The sequence below is a fragment of the Poecilia mexicana genome, unplaced genomic scaffold (genome assembly GCF_051168715.1).
Source record: "Poecilia mexicana isolate PSO_F unplaced genomic scaffold, ASM5116871v1 scaffold_17, whole genome shotgun sequence".
NCBI lineage: Eukaryota > Metazoa > Chordata > Actinopteri > Cyprinodontiformes > Poeciliidae > Poecilia > Poecilia mexicana.
Window position 1 is genome coordinate 15,716,435 of NW_028263386.1, and position 26,686 is coordinate 15,743,120.

Sequence of the window (26,686 nt, forward strand, 5' to 3'; positions counted from 1 at the left end):
TTTGTTTGATGATCTGAAACATGTAAAAACGTGAAAAAGGAATATGTTGGGGTATGAATGGTTGTTCGTAGCAATGCAGCTCCAGTTATTATTTTTTTTAACAACACAAGACAAAACCTCCAAATGGCGAATAAAACTACCTACTGATACATGGTGAGATGGAGCAGCTTTGCATGTGAAGGGAATGTAATTTGGAAATGTAATTTGTGGCACTTCATTCCCCCCTCCTCTCTCTTTGCTCGCTGATGATGCTGATGCTGATCTCATCAGCCCCTCCCAGCATCCCTGGCACAGCTGCGCCGCCATTTTCAGCACCATCAGAGCGACGGAGTGACGGCGCACTCCATCCTCCTGTTTATGCGTTTGGATCCGCGTTTTCCTCCTCCCCCCCCTCGACTCCCTCGTCTCCCACTCCCGTCTCTGTGTCTGACGCACCGCTGTGTTCAGCCCACCCGGCACCGCCGCTGCTGCTGAGGCTGAGGCAGACTCCCCTCTCCCCGTTTCCCCGGCGGATTCTCCATGTATGGATGCGCTGAGGGAAGTGATGCTGTAGGTTACCGAAGACCGAGAGAAAACGCAGACCACAGACGAAATTCAAGAAAGAGCCACCGGAGGATCCCGACGCCTTTTTGAATGGATTCATCGTGTGTGTTTCTGTCGAGTCGAAGTTGCTGAGGTAAACCACCGTCCTCATTATAGCTTTATATTTGTTATTAGAGCTCATCGTGATGGTATATTTTTTTTTTTTCACTTCTGTGTTTTGTGAATGTTGACGATTTCGCGAGCCTTTTATATACGAGATGCTGCGTCAGGATGGTTGGCCTTTTAAACGATTAACGCCAATATAAAGATGACATCAACTCATATTAGATTAACAATAAAAAAATATATATAATAAACATGTGACATTACTATAATGATGTGACCTCCTTTCTGACGCAGTGCCGGATGATTTGGTGTCTGAGCTGTGTCCATGTTTACGCGGCCTGTCTCTGAGGTGCGGCAAAGCAAGATGGAGGAGACGATATTTACATGGACAGATTTTCTCATTTTCCTAATATACAGTGCTCTCAAAAATATCAGATATGTCACAATATAGCGTCCTATAGTTTTTTTTTTTGGTAACCTTTTTTGTTTTAATTTTTCATCGGCTGACGATAGCTTAAAATATATTGTTTAACATTTATTGTAATGGGGGGCGGGAGGGGGGTGAAAGGAGGCCTCAAAAATGTATAAAGAATGATAATAGTCAAAGATAAGGTAGTAATAGGGATATATTTTGGGACGTGAAACAATTTTTAATGGTACAGTTTCATAACAAGGGCCTGAGTCTCGGTGGGGATGTAGCCCAAAGAAGCAGCCATTTTATTGTACTATAGCAGAGATGATGTCGTCGAGCTCCCTGCCAAATAATGACCCAGCCATTTAGACAGAGTGTTTTAGAAGCTGTGCATTTCTGTCCCAGTGGGGATTATCTGGCTGCCTAACAGTGGAGACTCATGTGTCAGTTAGCAATTTGTGGCTAACAGAGCCCTCTTCTCACTTAATGCAATTCAATCCTAGCCATCTGTTAATATTTTTTTAACAGCTTGATATGAATATTTTCCAGAAATAACACCGTTCCTGTTATTTTGTACCTCTGCAGGTGCCTGGTGTGTGTCTATAGCCAATCAGATTTCCAGCTCTTCCGTTGACACATACACACACAAGCCCACCGGAGAGATGGCGGGGGCTTCGGTGAAGGTGGCCGTGAGGGTCCGACCCTTTAACTCCAGGGAGATTGGAAAGGAGAGCAAATGCATCATTCAGATGTCAGGGAACACCACGAGTAAGTGTAACGTCATTTGATATGAAGACTTTTCAATAAAAAGTACATTTCTGCGTGTTTCAGTTTAATTTAGCTGATCTGTATAATTTATTTTAGCGTCAATGGAACATGGAGGATAATCATTATTCCCAGTAACTTGTATACTTTAATAATTGTTGAACTGAAAAGAAAACCCAGCAAACTAAATATAGTTTATTCTGCAAATCTAATGTTGGTTCAAAAATTGACCTAACCAGGACTCATTTATCAAAACAGTTGAGTTAACGGTTTGACTCAGCACGTGAAACCTAAGTTAAAGTTAACTGGTTATCAGGTAGCAGACTAAAGTTTTTTAGAGAAATATCTTATTCTGATCTTATTCCATCTCATTATTACCTATTTTGTCTCTGTGGAAGAAGATTGGTGAATTCTGATTCAAAATGGCATCTTGTGAGGAATTATGAAGCTCCTTTTAGTTTTTTCTCTAACCCAACAAACTGGATCGCAATCTTTGACCTGGTCTTCGGTTACCACTTTGTCCATACCATAATGATTTTTACCTTAGACAAATTAGTATTCATGCAAAAATATCAAAAAATGAGACCTAATTAATTAAATGTACAGTCAGGATAAAAACAATAGGCTTTCTCCCTTTAAGTTTCTTTTAGGGTATGATGTTTTTAGACATACAAGTTGTTGTACTATTTTCCCAAACTGTTTTGGTTTCATATTTAATGGCAATCAAAGATGAAGCCAAATAGTGGAATGTCTGGTGTGTCGTTCATATGATATTTCAAAATTCTTACAATCTGAAGTTGGATAAATGTTTGTACTTAAACCAACATATTAATTAAAACACATTTTGGTTGAACTCATTATCATTCAGGCATAAACATACACTTCATCTCCCATTAGTGATATAACTTTAAAATGTCTCAATGTCTCAGTTTTATGTTACAAATGTCCACAAATAGATTATGTCAAAGTGTTTTAGTACATAGAGCTTGCAGACTAACTATTGAAACGAGCAGTATTAATGTTTTTTTTAATTTTTTTTCAATCTTCTAGCCCTAGTCCTGGTCATGTCTATATAAGAAACAGTGCTGTGAAAAAAAGTGTTGGCCCCGTAAAGATTTTTTTCTGTCAAATTTTTCTGATCATGCAGCAAATTTTAATATCAGACCAAATTTTAACATAATAGAAAAAGGTTAACCAAGGCCTTATGTCAGAAAGTAAAAGTCCCCCTTTTCTAAATCATTAACTCTAACAAACAAAAGTTTATTTTATTTTCACTAGTCACACCCAAGCCTGATTAATGTCAGACCTGAACACTCAAGAAGTCACCTACAAAGAAAACGCCTGAAAACACAAAGTAGTCTGAAAAATCTCAAAAATCAACATGTCACACTCTGATCTAAATCTTTATTTGAAATTTTAATTTGTTGGATGACATAAAGCATTTAATTGTAACCAGAAAGTAAAATCAGGAAAACAAAAAAAACAAAACACTCCTATCTAGTACTGTGAATACTTACAGATTGTGTGATTCAGAAATATAACCGTAAGTAAGTGTGATATCACTAATGGCTTCAGTTCACAAAATCCGAGACAATTGGTGACGCTCTCTTGCTGACTTGATGATATTCCTCTGACCTACATTGCGCTCAGTCAGGCATTTCACCTCAGCTATTTGTCTTGTAGGCAGCTCTGCGCTGCAGCTACATATCACAGGGCAGCGAGGTTGGCACCATCTTGGCAGCTGCAGAAACAAACAAAAGCTTCAGTCAGTCCTGAGGCGCGACACTGTGTGTGTGTGTGTGTGTGTGTGTGTAGGATGCAACATTTCTCTGCTCTCATCATGCATGCTGCCAGAATTGGGGGTCGGGGGTGGGGGAGGCCTTGTTGTTCTGGTCCGGTCAACAATCAGCCGATCTAAAATGTGTGTGTGTGTGAAAGAAGGAGAGCCTCAGCCTTTTGTGGCATTTTGGACGCTTTAATTTGCCTCATTAAAGCCAGACGATTCTGATGCTCACTACACCTAACTCCGAAATGTGCCCTTTTTATAATGCAAGTGCTGCTTTTACAGCCATGTCCTCCCTAACGTTTTATCATCAGCATTGTGTTTCTTTCAGCTGAGTGCACAGTTTTTGGGGGCAGTGTTTGTGCTATATTAAGCTTCCCCATAGAGTGTGTTACAGTGGATTCAGTTCACCGACAAAAGAGCACCTCAGTTCATGATTCACCCTGCAGTTCTCTGTTCTCACAAAATGAAGTGAACATGCTGTCTCTCCTTGACATTTCATTGCTTAACAAATAGAGAACCAACAACTTAAATTCATATTTTAATTACAACGCAGATAAAACTCATATGAATTTTGCTTTTGCAGTTTTGTGTGATAGAAATAAACTTGTTTTTTTATGGCAAATTTGATATTTTTTCCTTCTTTATTAACCTTTGAGTGGTGAACTATGGATAAAATAGACCTGGATTGATAGAGGTTAGAGCACATCAATTGTGAAGGAGAACTGATTTGTTTTATTTGGAATAGATTTATAATCAGTTTTATTTGAATTAATTTAGCTTTTTTCATCATACTGCTTATATAAAGTAAAACATTTGATCAATGAAAGAAACTTAAACCTATCTGCATGCTTCTTACTAAGCTGCTTTGCTGATTTTTTTCTTTCTAGCTATCCTGAACCCAAAACAGCCAAAAGAAAACAAGAGCTTCAACTTTGACTTCTCATACTGGTCACACACTACGGTGAGTTATTTCACTGTTTCCATCTGCAGCAGTGAAATGAAAACATATCAGTCAAAAAAAAAAAAAGAAAAAAGAAAAAAAATATCAACAGCTTTTTTGACTTGTCTGCTTTCTTGATTTCCTCTGTCTCCATTTTGTCGGCAGCCTGAGGACATCAACTACGCGTCTCAGATGCAGGTGTACAAGGACATCGGAGAGGAGATGCTGCTCCACGCCTTTGAAGGCTACAACGTGTGCATATTTGCATACGGACAGACAGGAGCTGGCAAAAGCTACACCATGATGGGACGACAGGAAAAAGACCAGCAGGGGATTATACCTCTGGTAATGAGGAGTACATTTATGGCTGATTATACAACACAGGTTCATGGGTGGTAAAGCACGATAATTGGGCTTCAGCTCTGTCATTTGATTGGGCCTTGGAAACTTATAGGAGCTTTGTACCGACACACTTTGCTTCTCTGTCTTCTAGCTGTGTGAGGACCTTTTCACTAAGATCAATGACAGCAATAATGACAACAGCATGTCTTACTCTGTGGAGGTGAGTGATGCCAAATCCTTAATGCATTCCTTTTATTTATTAATTACCAGACTTAAAACTTTTGCCGGTTTTTAAACCGTTACACTTTAGTTTTAATGAAGCAAACCGGCGGAAATGAAACCAAACTATTGCGCCAATGCTCTTATACACAGGGTGTGTCTAGGAGTATTTTCTTTTAGATTCATTCAAGGGGAGAAAAGTGAAATATATTGCTAAATTACTTGTGTGATTTGTCAAGAACAAATAACTGCATTTCGTCATTTCTCCTTTCCTCTGCTCTTAGGTAAGCTACATGGAGATTTACTGTGAGCGTGTGCGCGACCTGCTGAACCCCAAGAACAAAGGAAACCTGCGTGTGCGAGAGCACCCCCTGTTAGGACCGTACGTTGAAGATCTGTCTAAGTTGGCAGTGACTTCGTACAATGACATTCAGGACCTGATGGATTCTGGAAACAAGGCCAGGTAACGACTTGGAGGCCGAGTTGTTGCCAGTTGTCACCGCATTTGGCGCTAAGCAGCTGACGGATCCATGAAAGTGACAGAATTACCAACAGCAATCTCCCTTTTTCAGGACTGTGGCTGCCACCAACATGAATGAGACCAGCAGCCGCTCTCATGCTGTCTTCAACATCATCTTCACACAGAAAAAGCATGACATGGAGACAGACAACACTTCAGAAAAGGTCTAGACCCAAAATATGACCGTGCTCTGCAACTCATCTAAATATAAATGCATTAGTGTCAGCCAGAAACCACTGCAAAAACAATCAATCAGTCAACAAATGTACAAATGTGTGTATTTCATAGTGCTGCAGTAGTTCTCGAAACTTTATTTTGTACACATTTTGTGGTTGTACAATATTTCCAGATTATTTTGCAATAATTACACCAACAAAAATGTATATCGATGAATGGTATCTCTTTAATTTTTAGCCATTTCTAAAGTTGTATCCAGACAATCCATTGAATTCCCCCAAACAAGCGACAACAAAAATGTCATTTACAAATAGTGTAAACTTTAATAAGTAATATGTCACATTGCAAACATCATTTTGGTATTTAACAAATAACTTTGCATGTAGTACTAATCCCTGATGGATACCACAGGGATCATCCATGTATGATGATCAGTTTTCTTCCAACTTTGCACATTTTTAATTGTCTTTTGGTTGTTTTTGATTATTTGATAGGTCAGCAAGATAAGTCTGGTAGACTTGGCCGGCAGTGAGAGAGCTGATTCAACTGGAGCTAAAGGGACGCGACTGAAGGTGGGAGGATGTTGTTTTTAATAACGATTTTTGCTATGCAGGACTTTGCTTAGACGAAATTACAGAAAGTACTTCAAGTGTCTAAAATGTTTATTCTTGTTTGTGTGTGTTTTCTTTGTAGGAAGGTGCAAACATAAACAAATCTCTTACCACACTTGGAAAAGTCATTTCTGCTTTAGCTGAACTGGTGAGATTCCCACATGATGCTAACATTTTGTGGCTGGTTTATTGTTTTCTGCTGTTCAAATAAGAGTGACTTATATTTCCCTTTAAATTCATAGGACTCGGCTCCAAACAAGGTTTGTCGTTTCACTAAAATGTGTTTCGTAATGAAGCAAAAATAAAGTTATTCCTTGTAGTAAACCGCAACAAATATTTTGCTTTCTAAACAGAACAAGAAAAAGAAGAAAGTGGAGAGTTTTATTCCTTACAGAGATTCAGTTCTGACTTGGCTCCTGAGGGAGAACTTAGGTATGCAGACAAAAACATTCCTTAATTCGTTTTTGTCGGAGTGCACTCATTTTCTGTGTAAATACAATTTCATAATATTTTTTGCTTCAGGAGGAAACTCTCGCACAGCCATGGTGGCCGCTCTCAGTCCTGCAGATATTAACTATGATGAAACTCTAAGTACTCTTCGGTGAGGAAAACACGACAGAAACTCATTTTGATTGATAACAAAGTCGCAACCCAAACCTAAACCTGATTTTCCTGAAATTAAAGTTGTAGCTCTACTTTTCATCTGTTCAGAATTTCTGACTAACTGTTGCCGTAGATGCGATCCATATCTCAGGTCTAAGTTGAGCAAAGTTCAGTGGTGCTGACGGCGTCTGCTCTGTCAGGTATGCTGATCGAGCCAAACAGATCCGCTGCAACGCCGTGATCAACGAGGATCCCAACAACCGCCTGGTCCGCGAGCTGAAAGAGGAGGTTGCTCGCCTCAAAGACCTGCTGTATGCTCAGGGCCTGGGAGACATCATCGAGAGTGAGTCTCACACACGGAAACACTCGAATCCGATTATAGAAAATGCGCGTACTTTGAGCCGGGCGCCGCTGTGCGGGGCTTTTGTCTCCCTCTATCCACCGAGCACCGGGGGATTAAGTTGGAACGTGGCCGTTTTTGACACACAGTCTCTCTTCTCCTCTGTCCTGTCAGCGTATCGAGGCACCGTTCCTGCCATCACTGGTTTGAAATGTGTGTTTAACTTTAGCAAGCCTGCGCTTTGCATCTAAAAGACTTTTTTTTTTCTTTAAAGTTTCCTATTCTTCCACTCCAGAGGCAAAACTTACAATCCCAAGAAAGCATTTGTGACGTCACACAAGACACCAAACAAATAAAGTTTATTCAGAGCATCTGGAAAATTGACATCTTGTTGTTGTAATGTTTGTTCTCAGAAATTTTGCCTCAAAATGGCCTCCATTTCAACCCCCTAACCCCCGCCCCCGTTCATTTTTTTTCCCCCCAATAGGAGATGTCATAACACTGAGCAACTTGACCCCTGACCAGCTATTTATGCATGTCTTTACTAAGGCATGCGATGCTTTGGCACCTCTTGGTTAAACTTGTCTGTTACTTTGAATACAGGCACAAAGAGAGAAAAAAAGATGCCCTGAAAGCATGACACAAGTTTTAATTCTAATAAATAATTAGACCATTAGCAGGATTGTAAAAAATAAATCGAAAATCAAAGGCTCACTATTCTTTTCTGATACTTAATCAATTTTTTTTGCACTTCAGAATTATGCACAACCTTGTGTTGGTCTATTACATAAAAATCTCCCAAAATACATCACAGTTAATGATTTTAACTTGACAAAATGTGAAAAACTGTATCTAAGTAATCAAATCTCTTAGTATGGTCAATCATTTTCTGACAGCTTTCCTCTGTCAATCTAAATTCCAACAAAACCAAAATGACAAACTTAAGTTCATTTTTTTTTTATGTTAAATGATTAACATTTGGAGATCAGCTCATCCTCGGCTTTTGAGATTTCAGTGTGTCCTAGTAGGTGTTCACAGTAGTAGATACTAACCAAGAGTGCTGCAGCGTAAAATGGCCATCATTTTTCACCGAATGGAAAGATGAAGTGTTGGATGACCAGATCTGCATCCCGTGGAGATCTTACTAGTGAAGAGGCTTGCAATTTCAGGAGCCATGCTGTAGAAAAGCTTCAATGAAAAGCTTAAACAAACAATTTTTGGTTTATATATGTATATCACATGCATTTGGTCTGTATGCATTGAAAATATATGACTGTGTGGTTTATGTTTATGTTTGTCGGTGCTTGTCAGCTTGTCGGCTGTGTACATTCCGTTTTTCCTCTCATTCAGTTTCTCTTGACATTTTATACTTTTGTTTCTGAGTTGATCTTTTCTCACTGTCTGGAACGGCTTTGATAAGCAAAACTGCTTTGCTTCTTGGGTCAGTTATTTGAGCTCTTCTCTCTCTTTTGTTTTTGTACTCCTTCCTACTGGTCCCTTATTTTGTCTCTGCGTGTCCCCCTCGTTCCTCAAACATCTGGCACTCGCTCCCACCTTCTGTCCCGATCTTGTTTGTTTCTTTTCCTCGCGCTCTTCCATGCACCGCCTCTTCTCTCTGACAGATCTGTGCGATTACCAGAACTTTGTGAACAATCGGCAGGCTGTCAATCAAAGGGGTGATCTCTCCACAGTGACCAACGCCATGACAGGAATGAGTCCCTCCCCCTCGCTCTCTGTCCTGTCCAGCCGGGCCGCCTCCATCAGCAACCTTCACGACCGCATCTTCAGCCCGGCCAGCGAGGAGGCGATCGAAAGGCTCAAGGTAAATGGGTTGAAAATAAAACTAAAATAAAATAGAGTTGGAATTATGTCCGTTTAGACTATTTTTATAGTAAATCGTTTTTCTTTCACATTCAGGAAACAGAGAAAATCATTGCAGAGCTTAATGAGACTTGGGAAGAGAAGCTGCGTCGTACTGAGGCGATTCGCATGGAGAGGTTTGTCTGAAATATGAGCTGTAATCTTATTTCCCCACCCCGTCCCCCGTCCCCGGTTCTCAGTCATCCCATAATACTTCTATGAGTTATTCTCATTTTCCATTGACTCTCCTTATAGATGTTACAAATGTTCACATTACCTTAGGACAGAATGCATAAATCATTCTGTTAATGTTTAGGTCTGCTCACTCCTTCAGTTTATGATAAGTCACGTGGATAACGACTGCTTCCTCTTCTGCAGCTGTAATTTTACCGTATCTACAATGAGTAGAAAAATACCAGATCATAATGCTGAGTTTGTCATTGATCTCAGATTCTTGTAATCATTTAATCGTTCACTGGAAAATGATAATGGCAAATAATTGTCCCTTTGTTTATTGTATTTCTGTATTTGCTACATTTTCTTATGTACATTTTTGGCTTTATACAGCAGAAGTTGAAAGGTTAATATTTGTAGAATGAAAATATCTTACTCAACATCCAACAAGCCTCTGTAACAGATGTATTGATATACTGTTTGAAACTCATTTTAATAGTTTAAAATTTGTTTGCTTGCTGCAGAGAGGCTCTGCTGGCTGAGATGGGTGTTGCTATGAGAGAAGATGGGGGAACTGTTGGTGTCTTTTCTCCCAAGAAGGTAAGATATTTGTCAAAGGTAACTAATAAAATCTAAATGCAGCATATAAATGCTGCATTGGCCCTTTGTAGTTAATGGCAACGGTGTAAAACAGTGTTAAAAAACTTTTAATTTCATTTTCATTTTGCAGGAGAATAATCTCGCACTAAGAAAAATCATTTCATTTCATTTGAGTATTTTTATTTAGCAGGCAAGAAAATTATATTAATTTTATATGTAATTAATATCTTAAATATTTTTCTTATTAAAGGAAAACACTAACTATTAAAGTGATAAAAATCATAGAAATACTTGTATGCTTAAAAATAATGGTTTTGATGTTACAGGGTTAGCTTTTATATCCTAATTTAAAAATAATTGTCAGAAAATTTAGGTTTTTAGAAATTAAAATGTTGATTGAATACTTTAACCAAAACCACAGACATGTCCCATTTATAATTCCATATTTTGTGACCATGCAATAAACCTCTGAAAGAGTTATTTTTTCTTGAAAACTAAGAATAAGCCATTATTGGGTATTTCTCTGAAGACAGAGAAAGGAGGAATGAAAACATCTTACAAAACATATAAAATCTGTTAATGTTCAAACATGGCTCTGTTGCAGACCCCTCATCTGGTGAACCTCAACGAGGATCCGCTAATGTCTGAGTGTCTGCTCTACTACATCAAAGATGGCATTACCAAGTAAAACTTCATGCATACCCATTCTTACATTGAATTAGCTCTGTTTGTAGCAGTTTTCACATTTTGAATGACTTTACCCTCCTTCAGGGTTGGTCGCGAAAACGCCAAAACTCGACAAGACATCGTTCTTAGCGGCCACTTCATCAAAGATGAGCACTGTACCTTCAGCAGCACAACAAGCCCACAGGGAGAAGGTAAAAACCTATTATCCTTGTACAAAAATGCTTAATCAAAATATATATTTCAACTGTTTTGTTAAAGTGGTAAAACGGATTATATTAATTGTCTTCTGGACCAGGATGCGTCATCCTGGAGCCATGTGAGGGGTCAGAGACATATGTCAATGGGAAGAGAGTGACCTCGCCCACTGTTCTGCGATCTGGTGAGAATCCATTGTTATTATTGTGATTAAAAAAATGACCAAAACAATTTTCGGACTATAAGCCGCTACTTCCCCACGCTTTGAACCATGCGTGTGGCTTTTCTGTGAATTTTTCTTCAACCACCAGGGGGCTCTTTAGCAGGAAGTGAATCATTGGAAGTCAAAATTGGAAATCAATTAAGAAAGTGCTAACTTTCATTTAGAACAAACACATGCTAGCAGCAGGCACAACGGAAAAATTATTTCAAACTCATATGATGCAGCTTTAAAGTTGAAGGCTATCGATCTGGCAGTACAGGAGGGAAACGAAACCATGGTTCGGCATTGGAGACATAGTCCTTACTAAATCCAGCAGATTTATTAGGACGCAGCCCTCTGCTGCCCTTTGCTGGGTACTCATGGAAAACCGAGAGCGGCGGAGATACCAGCGGCTTATAGCCCGGTGCAGCTTTTAAATGTACGTTTCCAGTTTTAAAAAAAAAAAATTGTAGGTGCGGCTTATAGCATGGTGCGCTCTACAGTAGGGGGAAATACGGTAAAAATTACTAGCTAGTAAGTAATTTCTGTTACCTTACTTCAATGAAAATTGCTGGTGGGATGAAATCCTACAGTTCCTGTGAAGACAGTAATAAATTTGTTTTAGATGTTTGAAACTTAACGCATTAATGTGATTTTTTTTTTTTCCCAAGGGAACCGCATCATCATGGGTAAAAGCCACGTGTTTCGCTTCAACGACCCGGAGCAGGCCCGCCTGGAGCGGGAGAGAACGCCGTGTGCGGAGACGCCGGTGGAGCCCGTGGACTGGGCCTTCGCTCAGAGGGAGCTGCTCGAGAAGCAAGGCATAGACATGAAGCAGGAGATGGAGCAGAGGTGAGTTTGAATGGTCGTCCGTTGCTGCAACATTGTTTTGTTTAGTGCAGTACTTTGTGGCATATCCTTACATTTCATTTCATAAGTCTCTCTCTGAAATTTTATACTCAAGGCTGCAGGAGCTTGAAGACCAATACCGCAAAGAAAGAGAAGAAGCCAGCAACCTGCTTGAGCAGCAGAGGCTGGTGGGTAAAAAACTCTGATCAACAAAAACCTGAACTTTCGTCTTGATTCCAGATTCTGCTTTGAGGGTTCAGTATTCTAACAAGGTAAATGATCAAACACATTTCATGGCGCCTTCTAGGACTATGAGAGTAAACTGGAGGCCCTTCAGAAACAAGTAGACTCTCGGTACCTGGAGTCACCTGAGGAAGAGGAGGAGCCTGAGGAGGAAGGTGATGATGATTTTAGATACAGCTAGACTCACAACATAGTCGCCCCAGTGTCAGGTGTTTTTTGATTGAAGTTGACTCTTGTTTTTTTTTTTTTTTTTTTGTATTTGTCTACAGTGCCATGGACGAAGCGTGAAACTGAACTGGCACTCTGGGCTTTCAGAAAGTGGCGGTTCTACCAGTTCACCTCCCTCAGGGATCTGCTCTGGGGAAATGCCATCTTCCTCAAAGAGGCAAATGCTATTAGTGTGGAACTAAAGAAAAAGGTTTGTTGTTCATCATTTTGTGTAACTGTGCCATATTTTTTCACTTTTTTTTTCTTTTTACTTCTTAGTGTTTTAAGTAAAATTTGCCTGCACATCATCCATGGCTAGAGTTTGAGTTCAGGGGCTAATTTACTCCATCGTCAGTGAGAAGGGAGAGGTCAAAGGTTTCCTCGGGGCTTCTAGATGTATTTGACAATATATGAATTGTGAGTTCATCTTGTTGTGTGTACACAGGTGCAGTTCCAGTTCGTCCTGCTGACAGACACTCTTTACTCTCCACTCCCACCTGACCTGCTGCCTCCCAGTGTGGCTAAGGAGCGAGAGAGGCGACCTTTCCCTCGAACAATAGTAGCCGTTGAAGTTCAGGATCAGAAGAATGGAGCCACGCATTACTGGACTCTGGAAAAGCTCAGGTAGTAAAACATAGTCATTAGAATAGTTTGATCATTATTTCTATGCCAGCCTCATTCTAAGCCGCCTCATTTCTTCTTCTTTAACATTAAGTGCTCCTGAAGTTAAAGCCGTTCTTTTTTCATTTAACAAAATATGATTGCCACAAAGTGACATCACTGAGCAAAAAGCTGATTTCTTGTGATTTATGCCGCCCCCTGCAGGCAGAGGCTGGACCTGATGAGAGAGATGTATGACCGAGCTGCAGAGCTGCCCAGCAGCACTGTGGAGGACTGCGACCACGCCCTGACCGGAGGGGACCCCTTCTACGACCGCTTCCCCTGGTTCCGTCTGGTTGGCAGGTTAGTTGTCTTACAGATAATGATTATACTCTATTAGGGCTGAAATTATTAATCCAATTAATCATGATACATTGATTATTGAAATAATCATCAACTAATTTAGCAATAGATCAAATATTAACTGGAGCATACAGACTCAGAGAAGCCCACTTGGTAAAAAGGAAAAACACACTCAGAGCAGTTATTAAGCCAAAACTGTACAAAAAAAAGTCTTTAAATAAAAACTATGATGAATTTGCCCATTTTCTGCTTCAAAGACTTCTGGAACCAAAAATCTGTCTTCACTCCTCTCTTCAGGGCTTTCGTGTACCTGAGTAACCTGCTGTATCCGGTGCCTCTGGTGCACCGCGTGGCCATCGTCAGTGAGAAGGGAGAGGTCAAAGGTTTCCTCAGGGTGGCTGTGCAGGCCATATCAGGTACACAGAACAGTTGTAGTCAGCCAAAATCAGCGACACGTCTCTGAAATGATTTTCAACTTGTGGTGTGTTTTGGTCTTGAAGCTGACGAGGAGGCCCCTGATTATGGATCTGGAGTGAGGCAGTCAGGCACCGCCAAGATCTCCTTTGAAGACAACCAATTTGAGAAGGTATTTGTGATGATTTCCCTTCAAAAAGAACCATTTCTCGAAGTGAAAATCCGACAACTGAAACTGCACGCTTTTGTCCGCTGAATGTCCAAAATATAAGAAAGGAAAAACCTGCATCAGTTTTACCTTGGTTTAGTTTCAGAGTGAGTCGTGTCCTGGAGGCTTGTCACACTCCAACACCTCCCAAGAGGAGCTCAGAATCGTGGAGGGAGAAGGACAAAACGTCGAGATAGGAATCTCAGCGGACGAGGTTAACAACAACACCTGTGCAGGTGAGCTGTCCGTCCAAAATCCTTTCACTGTCAGCGGATTAGCAACACATTCACTTGTCATTTTTAAACTTTGTTCAAATGTCAACATTTTTACCAGACTCCCAATGTGACAAAGTCAGATATTAAAAGTATTTTATTAAGGTTAACGATAAAATAGCTAATAGCGTGAAACCATTTTGGTGCTTCTACCTTTGTTAGAGTCAAACCCAAGACTGGCCTCTTGAACTTTAATTACATGCATCTGTGCACCATGCAGCCATTCAGGAGCCTCCTTGCAGCCCTGTGAAGAGTTTAGGTCTGGGTCTGGACCTTCCGCTGGAGCTGTCTCCAGAAAAAGCTCTGTCACACCTGAAGATCGGCAGCACCTTCACCTTCAGAGTCACCGTCCTTCAGGCCTCCAGCATCTCAGCAGAATACGCCGACATTTTCTGCCAGTTTAAGTGAGTTTAACGGTGGCTTCAATGGGTGTTTTCCTAAAACCGCTATGAATTCCCGTTTTTAATGACTGATGACACATATAACTGTGTGTGATTTCACTTTTTCAGCTTCATCCATCGTCACGATGAAGCTTTTTCAACTGAGCCATTGAAAAACACTGGCAGGGGTCCTCCGCTCGGATTCTATCATGTACAAAATGTAAGCAGCCAACAATGCAAAGACCCACAAACGAGACTTATTAGTGCTTCTGGAAATGATCTACTTGAATTTGACTTCCTCTCTTTGTTAGATTAAAGTGGAAGTGACCAAGTCATTCTTGGAGTACATCAAGACTCAGCCCATCGTCTTTGAGGTGTTCGGACACTACCAGAAACAGCCTTTCCCTCCATTATGCAAAGATTTGATCAGGTCTGGAGGGAATTTGACATCTGCTTCTGCAGTTACAAATCATGATGTGATATCGCTGCGAGAATCCAGTTTGTTTGATAGAGCGCTTCCTCTTTTTGTTTCTTTCAGTCCTCTGAGACCCTCCCGGAGGCAGTTTCCACGAGTGATGCCATTATCCAAACCAGGTCAGTAGAAATTAGTGAATATAATATAACATTAATTTGTCTGGAGTAACATATATATATATATATATATATATATATATATATATATATATATATATATATATATATATATATATATATTAATTATGAGTTATTTTACACGCAGCATAAAATCTCAGATCTTGTACAACTTGGGCAAAAATATCAAACACCTATTTTTTAGGCCTGTGATTATGAGTTTACATCCAACCCAGCAACATTTGACACCAGTTTAAACATGCTAAAAAGCTAATATTAAATTGTATCTAGTAACATAATATATGATCCAATTTACTTCCTGTCTTTTTAAAGATCTTTTTCTTGGTATTGATGGGGACGAGTTTTATTTTTCTGTATAATTTGATGAGATTTTAGTGAATTCATTTAGGTTAAAATTCACCCTTTTTACATTATGCTCTTCAATATTTTTTCTGTTTCAAAAAAATACAATTGGTTGTCAGTCAACAAAAGAATAATTCACTTGAAACATCCCCTATACATGTTAAAAGTAAGTGAATTACTCAAAATAACTGTAGTAACAGTGTAGTAACCGCAAGTTATAAATGCCGATTTGTGCCCTGTTGGTTTTGCTGCAGTCGGCCATTGGAGGTTTCAAACCAGCTATTAGTTAAGAGGTTATTTTTCTTCTTTTAGTGCCAGCCACAAAGCTCAGCACGCTGACTCGCTCCACTGCTGGACCTTGTCATGCCAAATATGACCTCATGGTCTTCTTTGAGATCTGTGAGCTGGAGGCTAATGGAGAGTGAGTCCTGTTTATTTATGCTGCCTCTCGAGCACTGAAATTTAAGTCAAATAAAGAATTAGCTAGAAAATGCATCGCTCACTGGTAAATGCAACTTTTCAGATGTATTTTGTCGATTTTGTTCCGTTTCCAGCTACATCCCAGCTGTCGTTGACCACAGAGGCGGCATGCCGTGCCATGGGACTTTCCTTTTACACCAGGTTTGATCAATTTCTATAAATTTCTTTATATTTTCCACCTTCAAAAATGCATGTTTTTGCAGATATAAGTTGACTCTCAAACTGAGACAACCTACTGTCTTTGTTTGACTCCACAGGGCATACAGAGAAGGATCAGAGTTACCATTGCTCATGAAACAGGAAATGATTTCGAGTGGAAGGAGGTGAAGGAGCTTGTTATCGGTGAGAAGCGTCTCGGCTCAAATTAGTTTATCTAAAAAGGCTTAAATGAACAAATCAGGAAAAAAAACAAAAAAAAAAACAAGTTTAAAGGCAAAGAGTCTCATCTTGACACGTCATTTCAGGTCGCATTCGAAACACACCAGAGGCTGACGAGACCATCATTGACCCCAACATCCTGTCCCTCAACATTCTCTCCTCTGGATACTTCTGGCCAAAACATGATGACAAGTATGACTTTGGTTCCCCCCCCCTCTCAAAACAATTGATGTTTTTATTTCGTCTTTGGTATTTTAATATTCAACAACACATTTATTCAACACAAATGGGCTGCTTTTTATTCTTTTGACAACATAACACTGTGCTTTGTTATAAACATTTGGCTTTTGCTGACTTGCCAAATTTGCTGAGTTTTATCTCTTAACAGCTGCAACTAAACAGTTTTTATTTTCTCTTTTTTTCTTTAACGGCAGCGTTTCATTGGGCGTTGATCATAGGTATAATTATATGTTTTTTACGGGTTTTTTAAAAAGTATTCCTTTTGATAACAAAATATGCTGACATTAGATTGCATTGTTGTTTAAAGTAGCAGTAAGTTACATGTTTAATTCTTTTCTTACTGCAGGACCTTCTATCGATTCGAGGCGGCATGGGACAGCTCCATGCACAACTCTCTGCTGCTGAACAGAGTCACTCCATACGGAGAGAAGATCTACATCACTCTCTCAGCTTATCTGGAGGTACAATAGCAGCATTACAGTTACATTTTATGAACTATTCAGAAAATGTAATAGGCTTAGTTGGCTGGTTTTTTTGAGGCATGGACTCTTTATTTCTGTATTATCACCTTTTGTTAAAATATTGAAGCATCACTCAAACATTTTAAACTAAAGTGCATAATACAGTCAAATATTTTTATTAAAACATAAAATTAACAATTATTCTCACTGTTGATCAATCAATTTGTAGATTATTAAAGTTATAGTAATGTGCAGTGACGTTTGTCGTTATTTTGACTTTCGTTCACTAAAATATAGAGAATCAACACCCACAAAGTTTGGTAGCAGTTTTTGATAAGCATCAATTTTTGGGCAGAATATTAATTCTACATTTTTGACCGTTCTGCTCTTCACAAAGAACACAAAATATAGTGTATACCTGACTAACTTTTACAAGGATGGACTAAATTTTTCCAAAAAAGCATTATGATAAAGCATTTTTCGGTAACACTTTATTTGAAGGGGGGTGAATAAGACTGTCATGACACTTTCATAAGTATGACTGTTGTCATAAAACGTCATTCGGTAAATTATGACACTTTTAATACAAAGTTGACATTATTCAAAATGTCTTTGTTATGACAACTTGACATTAACCAGGAAATCATTACTGATATAAATTTGTTATAAAAGTATTAATGATTGCACTTTAAAAATTAGGTAACTTTATGTTATTAAAGGTAAAGTTTAAACAGTAATGATTTCCTGGTTAATGTCAAGTTGTCATAACAAAGACATTTTGAATAATGTCAACTTTGTATTAAAAGTGTCATAATTTACCGAATGACGCTTTATGACAACAGTCATAAATATTCATGAAGGCTTATTCATGAACATGACAGGTGTTATGTCATGTTTATGATGGTGTCATGACAGTCTTATTCACCCCCCTTCAAATAAAGTGTTACCCATTTTTCTTACTGCAGGTATTAGTGCTATCACTAATAACTTCACTAGCAGCACTTGCTAGCAGCATTTCTTTATTACTTACTACTTTTTTTGTTCCCATTAATTTTTTTCATTAATTATCCTACCCCTCCAGATGGAGAACTGCACTCAGCCGACAGTTATCACCAAAGATTTCTGCGTGGTGTTTTACTCCCGTGACACAAAGCTTCCAGCCTCCCGATCCATCAGGAACTTCTTCAGCACCGGCTGCCTCAGGCCCTCAGAGAGGTACGTATCCACGGATAACCGGTCCAGGTTACCTGATGGTCTCATAAACGGCGTCTGGGAATCACGTCTTAAATGCTGACTTTTTTTTGTTTTTTTTCCCTTCTCAGTAATCGTGTCACCGGAGTTTATGAGGTCACTCTCTGCCACGTTGCAGACAACGGAAGTCCAGGTGATGAAAGATTAAATTAAGAAAGTTATCCGTGCAAAAGAAAAATATATATTTTTCATACGATTTATTTATTTTTTTTTTAAACATTTTTAGTACTGAAATCCTCTTCTCTGTCAATTCCCTTTGTCAGGAATGCAGCGTCGTCGCAGGCGTGTCCTTGACACCTCTGTGGCCTACGTGCGAGGAGAGGAGAACCTGGCGGGTTGGAGACCCCGCAGCGACAGCCTCATCCTTGACCACCAGTGGGAGCTGGAGAAGCTCAGCTTACTGCAGGAGGTCCGTTTTAACACACAATAAGAAAATTAAAAAAAGAAAAATGGGAAATTTCTAACATTTCTTTAATCCCATTACATTTAGTATTTTCCAACACTCTATGACTGTTTAACATCAGTCTGTGGTACATAGCTTGTACTGAAAAGCTGAATTAGAAGTAGAAAATTATACAAATTGAGCACATTTTATTTGAAAGAGGGAGTATTTTGCTACATATGCAAATTTAGTAACTAATATTTTTGGTGGCAATATCCCCAGTCGAACACCCCACTCATCTTATTATATTTCATGTTTAATAATTACAGGATTTTAACATGATTATGACATTTCATTAAAGGTACACTTTCCGTATTTATCTTTCCTGATATATTGTGCAACTAAATATATTCATAAAGAACTAGTTAAAAAAAAAAAAAAAAAAAAAAACGCAAACTGAACATGAATCCAGCAGCTAGGTTTAGATATTGAAAGAATGCTTTTTTATATGTTAATAGCAGTTGATTACAAGTAAACTTTTTTTAAATACTGTATAAATTCACCTGCAATTAGCTGTTTTTTCTTTGTTTGTTTTGGTTTTAGGTGGAGAAAACCAGGCATTACCTCCTGCTGAGGGAAAAGCTCGAGGCAACTCTGCAGGCAGGGCAGGACGCGCTTTACAAGAGCGGCGACATTTGTGACTTTGCAAAGAGCCCCGTCCTCAGCAGCAGTCCGAGCAGCAGCCCCGCTCCTGACAGCCCCAACCAGAGGCAGAGGGAGCTAGCTGCTAAGGTGACTGCTAAAGCTTAATGTTTTGCCCCCTGTTTTGCTCCGGTCTTTGTGCATCCCGTTGCTTATCGAATGCCGTTTTTACTGTCTTTTGCGCAGTGTCTGCGCCTGCTGATGCACACGTTCAACAGAGAGTACAGCCAGGTGAGCAGCAGTGCCAGTGAAAGCAAGGTGAGCCCCAGCCTAGGCCCTCTAACCTGACCCATTAGTTTGATCTTTACTAAATATTTAAACTTTAAAAACTGTTGGTGTCTAATCACTATCAGCTAATGTGTTTGCATCCATCATTCACACTTGCTTTTAGAGAGATATTTAGCGATTTTTCTTTATTTTAACACTTGACTTAGCTACAGTTAATATACTTACCTCTCCTAAAGGAACATTTTATAACATTTTATTTGCGTGTAGCAGAGAAAGGAGCCAGATTGAGTAACTTATGTTTTACAACATAAGTTACTAATGTGAGACGTCCCGGTTAAATTACTGGACTTCTGCTGTGACCAGTTTTATCAAGCCAGTGTGGTTTATTTAATTGTGAATTATAGTTATTGTTTTTGGTCAGGATTCTTACCACACCCATGTGCTTTGCGCTCATCACCATCAGAAAACAAACAAAACAAATAAATAAATAAAGGCAACGCGTTTCCAGCAGCAGTTCAAGCAAAACCTTTATCCTGAACTGTTACACCAAGGCGCTTTGCATGTGGTTGTGATTAACTTTGTCATTAGCCAAACCACATCTGCAGGTTACTTGAATAAACGAGGCAGTCCATTGGAACAGTGCCATTAGTGTCTTGGGATGTTAAAGGTGCTTGAATGTGCAGATCAGAAATCTCCTCACAGCAAACGAGTCAGATTTGAAGATTAAATATGGTTTCATAAAACCATGTCTTCATGACTTTTTTTCTAATTCATCCCCTTGTCTGTTCCCCTAACTTCATCCATAAATAACCTCCCTCTTTACACACTCTGAGGTCTCCACTAACACACTAATGTGACAAAGCTGCATTCTTACAAGACGGGGCTCTTAGATATACAGATTCACATTCCAGTGGTGGTTCTTATGTACATTATAAAGAGCGACAAAAAAATACTGATCTAGATGTTCTCTGAATGCATGTCTCTGTTGTCCTTGTTTAAATGTTTGCTGATATGTTTTGTCTCTATCTGCATTTGTCCCTCCTTTTGTTGCGATTCCTTGTTTTCCCTCGTGTGTGTGCGTGTGTGTGTGCGTCTGTGTGTGTGTGTGTGTGTGGGCGATTTTCAGCTTTCAGAAATGTCTGCGTCACTCATGAGGGACTCGTCCTCCTCTGGCCTGAGCACACTTACTCCCTCCTCTACTTGCCCCTCATTGGTCGATGGTCATTTTGACATCCGGTAAGTAAAATCCAGTTTTTCAACCCTTTGGAATGAAGAAGTTTAGTTTCAGTGTTGGTTTATTTAATAAAATGATCTATTTTTGCAAATGTGGTTTTTCATATGACTTATTTTGGATGTTTGAAAGAATTCAGTTACTCTAGACTAAAATATGCTACGACTGATCTTAAAACGATCTAGAGGTGCTAGGCTAGGTTTTCAACCTGCTGTTCGTGCAGGCTCACCGAACCGAGCTCAGGAGCATCGACACCGGACCTGGACCCGTTCAGCCCAGTGGACAGAAAGAAAGCTCTGAGAGGATACACCTTTGTTCCTGACATACAAGAGATTCGCGTCAGGTGGGCAAAACAATCAGGTTTCAATTCTGTGTCACTGTGGAAAATATTCAAATTGCGTTTATTAAAACAATGAGCACATTTTATGAAAACATGCTGATTTTCTTCTTTGTCCATTCAGCCCCATCGTGTCTAAGAAGGGCTACCTGCATTTCTTGGAGCCCCACAGCAGCGGCTGGGTGAGGCGCTATGTGGTCGTGCGCAGACCCTACGTCTACCTGTACCGCAGCGAGAGGGACAACGTGGAGAGGGCCGTCATCAACCTGTCCTCGGCTAAAGTGGAATACAGTGAAGATAAACAGACATTACTGCGGGTATGCGTCAACGTTTCTCCAAGCGCGAAATAAGCAGTTTCGGGAACAGAGATTAGCTGTTACAGAAGATGAACTTAAGTAACCACTGACCACATGTGTTACATCTGCAGACCCCTAACACGTTTGCGGTGTGCACTGAGCATCGTGGGATACTGCTGCAGGCCGCCAACGACAAAGAGATGCATGACTGGCTGTACGCCTTTAACCCTCTGCTAGCTGGTACCATCAGGTAGGTGGTGGTGCTAGAGTTAAGTTATATCTTAAACCATCTGGCAAGTTTTATCAGTTTCTTTGAAAGGATTCCTGTATATCACTCTAAAAATTCAAGAATTTCACCAATAAGATCATTTTGGTTTGATTTGATCTGATTATACTTATTTTGCCTTGTTTAAAAATGTTTTCCAAGACCTTGAATATAAATACAAAATGGGAAATAGTATCTTCAAGCCTCCTTATCTTGACTGGTGATTATTATTTAATTAATTAATTACTGTACAATAGACTTTTACTATTATATTAAAACTATAAATATATTACCATGCTAAACTATCTTTTAGCATCTTCTGGTGGTGATTAGTGAGCTCAGTACAGTTAAAATAGTTATCATTTTAAAAACAGATGTTTATGTCTGTATATTCTTGAAAGAATGTAGCTCTTACCTTAATCTTAACCTGAGATTTCTAAATGGCTGCCAGCATTTTCAAAACCAGCATAGTTTTGAGAATGACCGTGCAATCGGAATAACTTTGCTGTACTTAACACTCTTGTTATCTGCTGAATGTCTAGCTTTCTCTCACTTTTTCACAGCCTGGCATCCAGTTTCCTTTTAAATAACTTTCTGCTTCTCTTTGTTTCTTTCAAATTTATTTTAAGCAACAGATTCATACCATAAATTAGCGAAATGAGTAGCTTTCTGTTTCTGGAACAACATCCACCAGACAGTGCTGATGTTAGCGCAACCTGGATCTATTAGGAAAAAAAAAACGATCGGCTTTATGAGTCTCCAGCCTGCGGCATGTCTGCATGTCCCTCTTGGTCCTCTTGTTATCCATGAAAGTGAGCTAGAAAGAGAATCTGTTTGGGTTTTCTTTCTAGCTCCTAAACTCAAAGATATACACAAAGAATTTATGGAAAAAAAATGTATGTAGCTTATTTTGCCTTATTTACCTTAATTAATGGAAAGTTATTGTAAGTCCATTTTAGTCAGTACTAAAATTTTTGTAATTTTTATTAAAACATACAAACATTTCCTTGAACTCATTGGACGTTAACCAGTAAAAATATTCCTTTATGTAATTTGCCAACATGATACACATAATGTGCCACTCTGCTTTCTTTCTTCCTTTAGGTCCAAGCTCTCCAGGAGAAAGTCAGTCCAGTCGCTCCCGGCTGCTCAGCGGATCTAACAGGTGAACCAGCCTCGAGGAACAACAAACAGCAAAAGAACAAACGATCTCAAAAGCTCACGTCAGCGTTCTCCTCTAATAAACACAAACCTGATAGCAAATGTCTCCATAGATACGATGACCAGCCCTGTCTCAAGAATAACTCGATTACTCTGTCGAGAACCCGACCTTGGTCTGTTTTTGCAGTTGCCTCCTCCAGCCTTGCATGATATGCTCCCTTTTGACCCTTAGAAGAGTTTACAAGGAAAACTAACAACGCGAACCTGATTATTAACTTTGTTTTTCTGATGGACGTTTGGGGCTTGTTCTGAGTAGTTTCAATGTACTCGTAGGAATAGGTTATCCGTAAGACTACCCCGTTTCCTGTAAAAAGATATGTGGCCAGTTCCTCTTTTATCATTACTAAAAATAGGTACTTGTAGTAAGCCAGACATTTACCACTTACTGCATCAGAAAGGCAAAAGGAAAGCATCAACCTGAATTCTTCTCTGTGTAGACCTGTGTACAGTGTGGGGATGATAGCTTCATATACGTCATACATATACTGTAAAATACCTCAGTTTGGATCTGCTTGATGCAGCATGAAATTCTTCACTGCAGAAACATCAGATGGCAAAGAGGAAAAACAAACTGCTGTTCCTCGTCATTTTAGCTCAAAAGTAGCATGAGAAGGTACCTGAAAGGACGAGGGGACGATCTTCCTGTGTTGGTCTCATTGAATAATTTTGTGAAAACTGGATTCATTGGCTCAACTAAGGCGAAAATAATTCACTGTAAGGAGAGATAACTTTTGTCCTTGCCTGGCATTTTGGTATGTCTTTGTTTATTTCAAGCTATTGTATATTTTCTGCACTGTTATTTATTTGTGACAAGACCGCTGTTTTGTTGCATGGCACTTTATAGTCTTTATTGACTTAATGCATTTTTTTTTTTTTTACTGTTTTATTTTAACCAAAGCACCGTTCTGTGTCATATTCTATTGCGCGTATGTGTCAGCCGGTATATTACTTTACAATGCACTTTCTATGTTGAAAATTTCACTTTGTGAAGAAAATTGATTAAAACATAAATATCACCCTGAGGCTAATAATCAACCAAATCAGGGTTGCCATTTCCCTGAACGAAGATCATCACAGCCTGAGCTTCATAAAATGTGGTTTTGTCACCTGTGAAGATGAGTAAGCAACATAGATTTTGTTATGTTTTATTTTTAATTTATTTTCAAGCTCGTTATATCTTTTTATTAAAGCTTCATATATAATAAGAGAAAAAAAACAACTCATCAGCTTGCCCTTTTACTTGGGTAAGTTCACAGAGGTTCCCTCTTTAGGGAACACTGACCTCATGATTTCCAGTTTCTATTTCACCTACAAATAAGTATCCATAAATAAAAACAGAGCAAAGCACTTATTTTCTCAATTAGAGCTGCAACACAGACTAAAATGACATATTTGGTGTAAAAACTCAGACCTTTGATTGGTTGAGAGCATGTTGCACCGTGTAGTGCCTCCTTTTCTTCACCCCATTCTCTCTATTTCTTCCCTCTCAGCTTTAAATAGCGACGCTGAAGCTAATTACAAGTGATAAAAAAAAAAAATATAGTTTTTTTCATGATTTACGTCAATGTTTTTGGGGGGTACATATTATCGAAGAACCCTCAAGCACTGTAAAAGTGTTGCCTTTATAAGTAGACTCGTTAGTTTTTGAACGACATTATGGATTAAACACTTTTATCCTATCGTAGACGGAGACTTGTGGCAGAATGTGGGGCAGTATGATTAGCTGTCTGTAGCTATGAACTTCAGGTCCAGAGATTCTTTACCGTTGGTGATACGTTCCTGTATTTTACCAAGATGGCCCAAAATATTACTTTGAACGTGTCGGTGAAGGACAGATTTAGATGCGACAGAAAGCATAATAGGTCGGCATAAAGCATCTTTCCCATCTTTCCCAGTCGTCCATTTGCTTTCCTTTTGTCCTGCCAGGACCAGATTGTGGGTAAACTTGACTTATAGTCAGCAAACAAGTGAGTCTGTGTGCCACAGGTCAACCAGCCTGTTGAGCAATGCAGCCTAACGCTGTGACAGCTGTCTGCCTCGTATAAAACACACTGTCTGGCATTTAATATTTGGGACATCTTGGTATAATCATTTTGTTTGGGTGTTTTTCTTCGTTATCTGGTGATAGATGGAACTGATGCGAAGTTTTAACAAAATTGTATGAACAGAATGCTTGTTAGACCTGTTTGGCACTTGTGCACAATGCATCTTTATTTATTAGTTTTATTGTTATTAACCTATTTTTAAATTGAAAACCATGATTTGTTTTCAATTCTGTTGTGGTCATAATCTTAAAAAAAAAGAAAAAAAAAAGATTAAAACTCTTTTTGCTTCCCGCAGACAAAGTACCATCGCAGTTCAAACAACCATTTATTTTTCAAGCAGGCGGTTTGCATTGCTTCAAGTCCAAAAAGTGCAAGACTTTCACGTAAAAAGTTCTGAGATCGAAGCAGTAATTGTTTAAATGACATATGAGTTGATTGTTTTTTATCTGGCTTTGCTTTATCTGTCACAGTTGAGGATCGAAGCATGCTGGTCCTGTTTTCTTCACTGGATCTTGTCCTTCTCTCCTGCCTTACAGCTCGCTAATGACAACAGCTTTCCACTCCCGAAGTGCTGCTTGTAAAGTATCGTCATTCATGATCCCCGTAACAATTAACTGGAAACCTTCCTCTCGGCTCCGTCTTGTATATAAACTGAGATTTCCGTGTTGGGTCTTATCGCGCAGACGGTATTAACTCCTTTTTTCCTCTGTGTATCATCAAATCGTCTCCTGCTTTGTCAAGTGTCCCGGCAGAGTGAGGAATAGTGAGGAGGGGTTTGTTTTGTACCCGTTTGCTCAGTCTGGATGAGGTCTTCGTGTTAAAAGTCGGGGGGTACGGTTCAGGAATTTTTTTTTACTCTTGCTCGGCGTCACTTGACAGAAGCAGGTCTCAGCCTAAACACAGTTTATCTTTTGAGTGTTCTGGAGTTCTTTCTCATGTCTGTGAACACATAACGGCAATTGTCAAAGAAATAAGGCAAACAAATAAATAAATGTGTTGAAACTTATGCACAATTTGTGTGTTGTGTGTTTTATAAATTTTGTGAGTTTGTATTGCTCAAGGTTATTGAAGGTACAGAATTGGGAAACTTTTAAATATTTCGCCTCTATAGTTGCTCACAGATTAGGATTAGGTCCCTTTTACTTAAAGTAGATTCTCCAATAAAACGAATATTGAAATATTATTAAAATAACAAAAAAAAAAAAAATGATTTAGATGTAATTTCTGTGTCCCCAGTCAAAAAATGGCTTACATGTTTTTTAAATATAAAGTTCCCTGATTTGTATTAGAAGTCCTGAAATTCTTTTTAGCAGATTATGTTATACCACACTAATATTTTTAATATGACTGTGTTTTCATTAGAAAATCATGATAATTAACAGAACTTAAAGGCTTGAAAAGATCAATTAATGTGTAATTAATCTATTTAACTTATTTCAATTAGTCCCAAACAAATTAACTTTCCTATAGCACAAACATATAAAATGATCTTTGTTTTCAGGTTGTCAAACAAAATGTTAATGGATAATGGCTCTTCTCGTGTGTGTTGCGTAACAGTTTGTGCTGTTCTTCCGGGTGGACACATGGGCTAAGCCTTT

The 26,686-nt window shown here is 39.0% G+C and overlaps 1 protein-coding gene across 2 annotated transcripts; it reads left to right on the top strand.

The window, feature by feature from the left end:
• Positions 1 to 49: 49 nt before the first annotated feature.
• On the top strand, positions 50 to 26,094 carry kif1ab (kinesin family member 1Ab). 2 transcript variants are annotated; one of them, XM_088014589.1, is made up of 48 exons: positions 50 to 676; positions 1,646 to 1,828; positions 4,499 to 4,572; positions 4,717 to 4,896; positions 5,045 to 5,113; positions 5,397 to 5,575; positions 5,685 to 5,796; positions 6,304 to 6,381; positions 6,503 to 6,568; positions 6,663 to 6,680; positions 6,774 to 6,852; positions 6,943 to 7,021; positions 7,224 to 7,366; positions 7,538 to 7,576; positions 8,986 to 9,185; positions 9,281 to 9,360; positions 9,922 to 9,997; positions 10,602 to 10,681; positions 10,769 to 10,875; positions 10,980 to 11,063; positions 11,753 to 11,933; positions 12,046 to 12,118; positions 12,238 to 12,328; positions 12,443 to 12,591; positions 12,826 to 13,004; positions 13,206 to 13,343; positions 13,641 to 13,759; positions 13,844 to 13,929; positions 14,066 to 14,201; positions 14,458 to 14,641; positions 14,747 to 14,837; positions 14,929 to 15,047; positions 15,156 to 15,211; positions 15,884 to 15,992; positions 16,126 to 16,192; positions 16,309 to 16,393; positions 16,516 to 16,621; positions 17,016 to 17,130; positions 18,212 to 18,345; positions 18,453 to 18,514; positions 18,645 to 18,790; positions 19,367 to 19,555; positions 19,652 to 19,723; positions 20,820 to 20,929; positions 21,148 to 21,267; positions 21,386 to 21,578; positions 21,689 to 21,807; positions 22,927 to 26,094. In XM_088014589.1, the coding sequence occupies exons 2-48, from the start codon at positions 1,723 to 1,725 to the stop codon at positions 22,982 to 22,984; spliced, it is 5,136 nt and encodes a 1,711-aa protein (XP_087870715.1). In that variant the 5' UTR covers positions 50 to 676; positions 1,646 to 1,722; the 3' UTR covers positions 22,985 to 26,094. The 2 variants fall into 2 exon arrangements, with proteins under 2 accessions (XP_087870715.1, XP_014823302.2); XM_014967816.2 differs by lacking the exons at positions 50 to 676; positions 1,646 to 1,828; positions 4,499 to 4,572; positions 4,717 to 4,896; positions 7,538 to 7,576 and having other exon boundaries at positions 4,959 to 5,113; positions 9,055 to 9,185.
• The last annotated feature ends 592 nt before the right edge of the window (positions 26,095 to 26,686 follow it).

Coding starts and splice junctions, on each gene's coding strand:
- kif1ab (XM_088014589.1), top strand. CDS start 1,723: ATGGCGGGGGCTTCGGTGAAGGTGGCCGTGAGGGTCCGACCCTTTAAC. Junction 6,853..6,942: donor GCTCCTGAGGGAGAACTTAG/GTATGCAGACAA, acceptor TTTTTGCTTCAG/GAGGAAACTCTCGCACAGCC. Junction 9,361..9,921: donor GAGGCGATTCGCATGGAGAG/GTTTGTCTGAAA, acceptor TGCTTGCTGCAG/AGAGGCTCTGCTGGCTGAGA.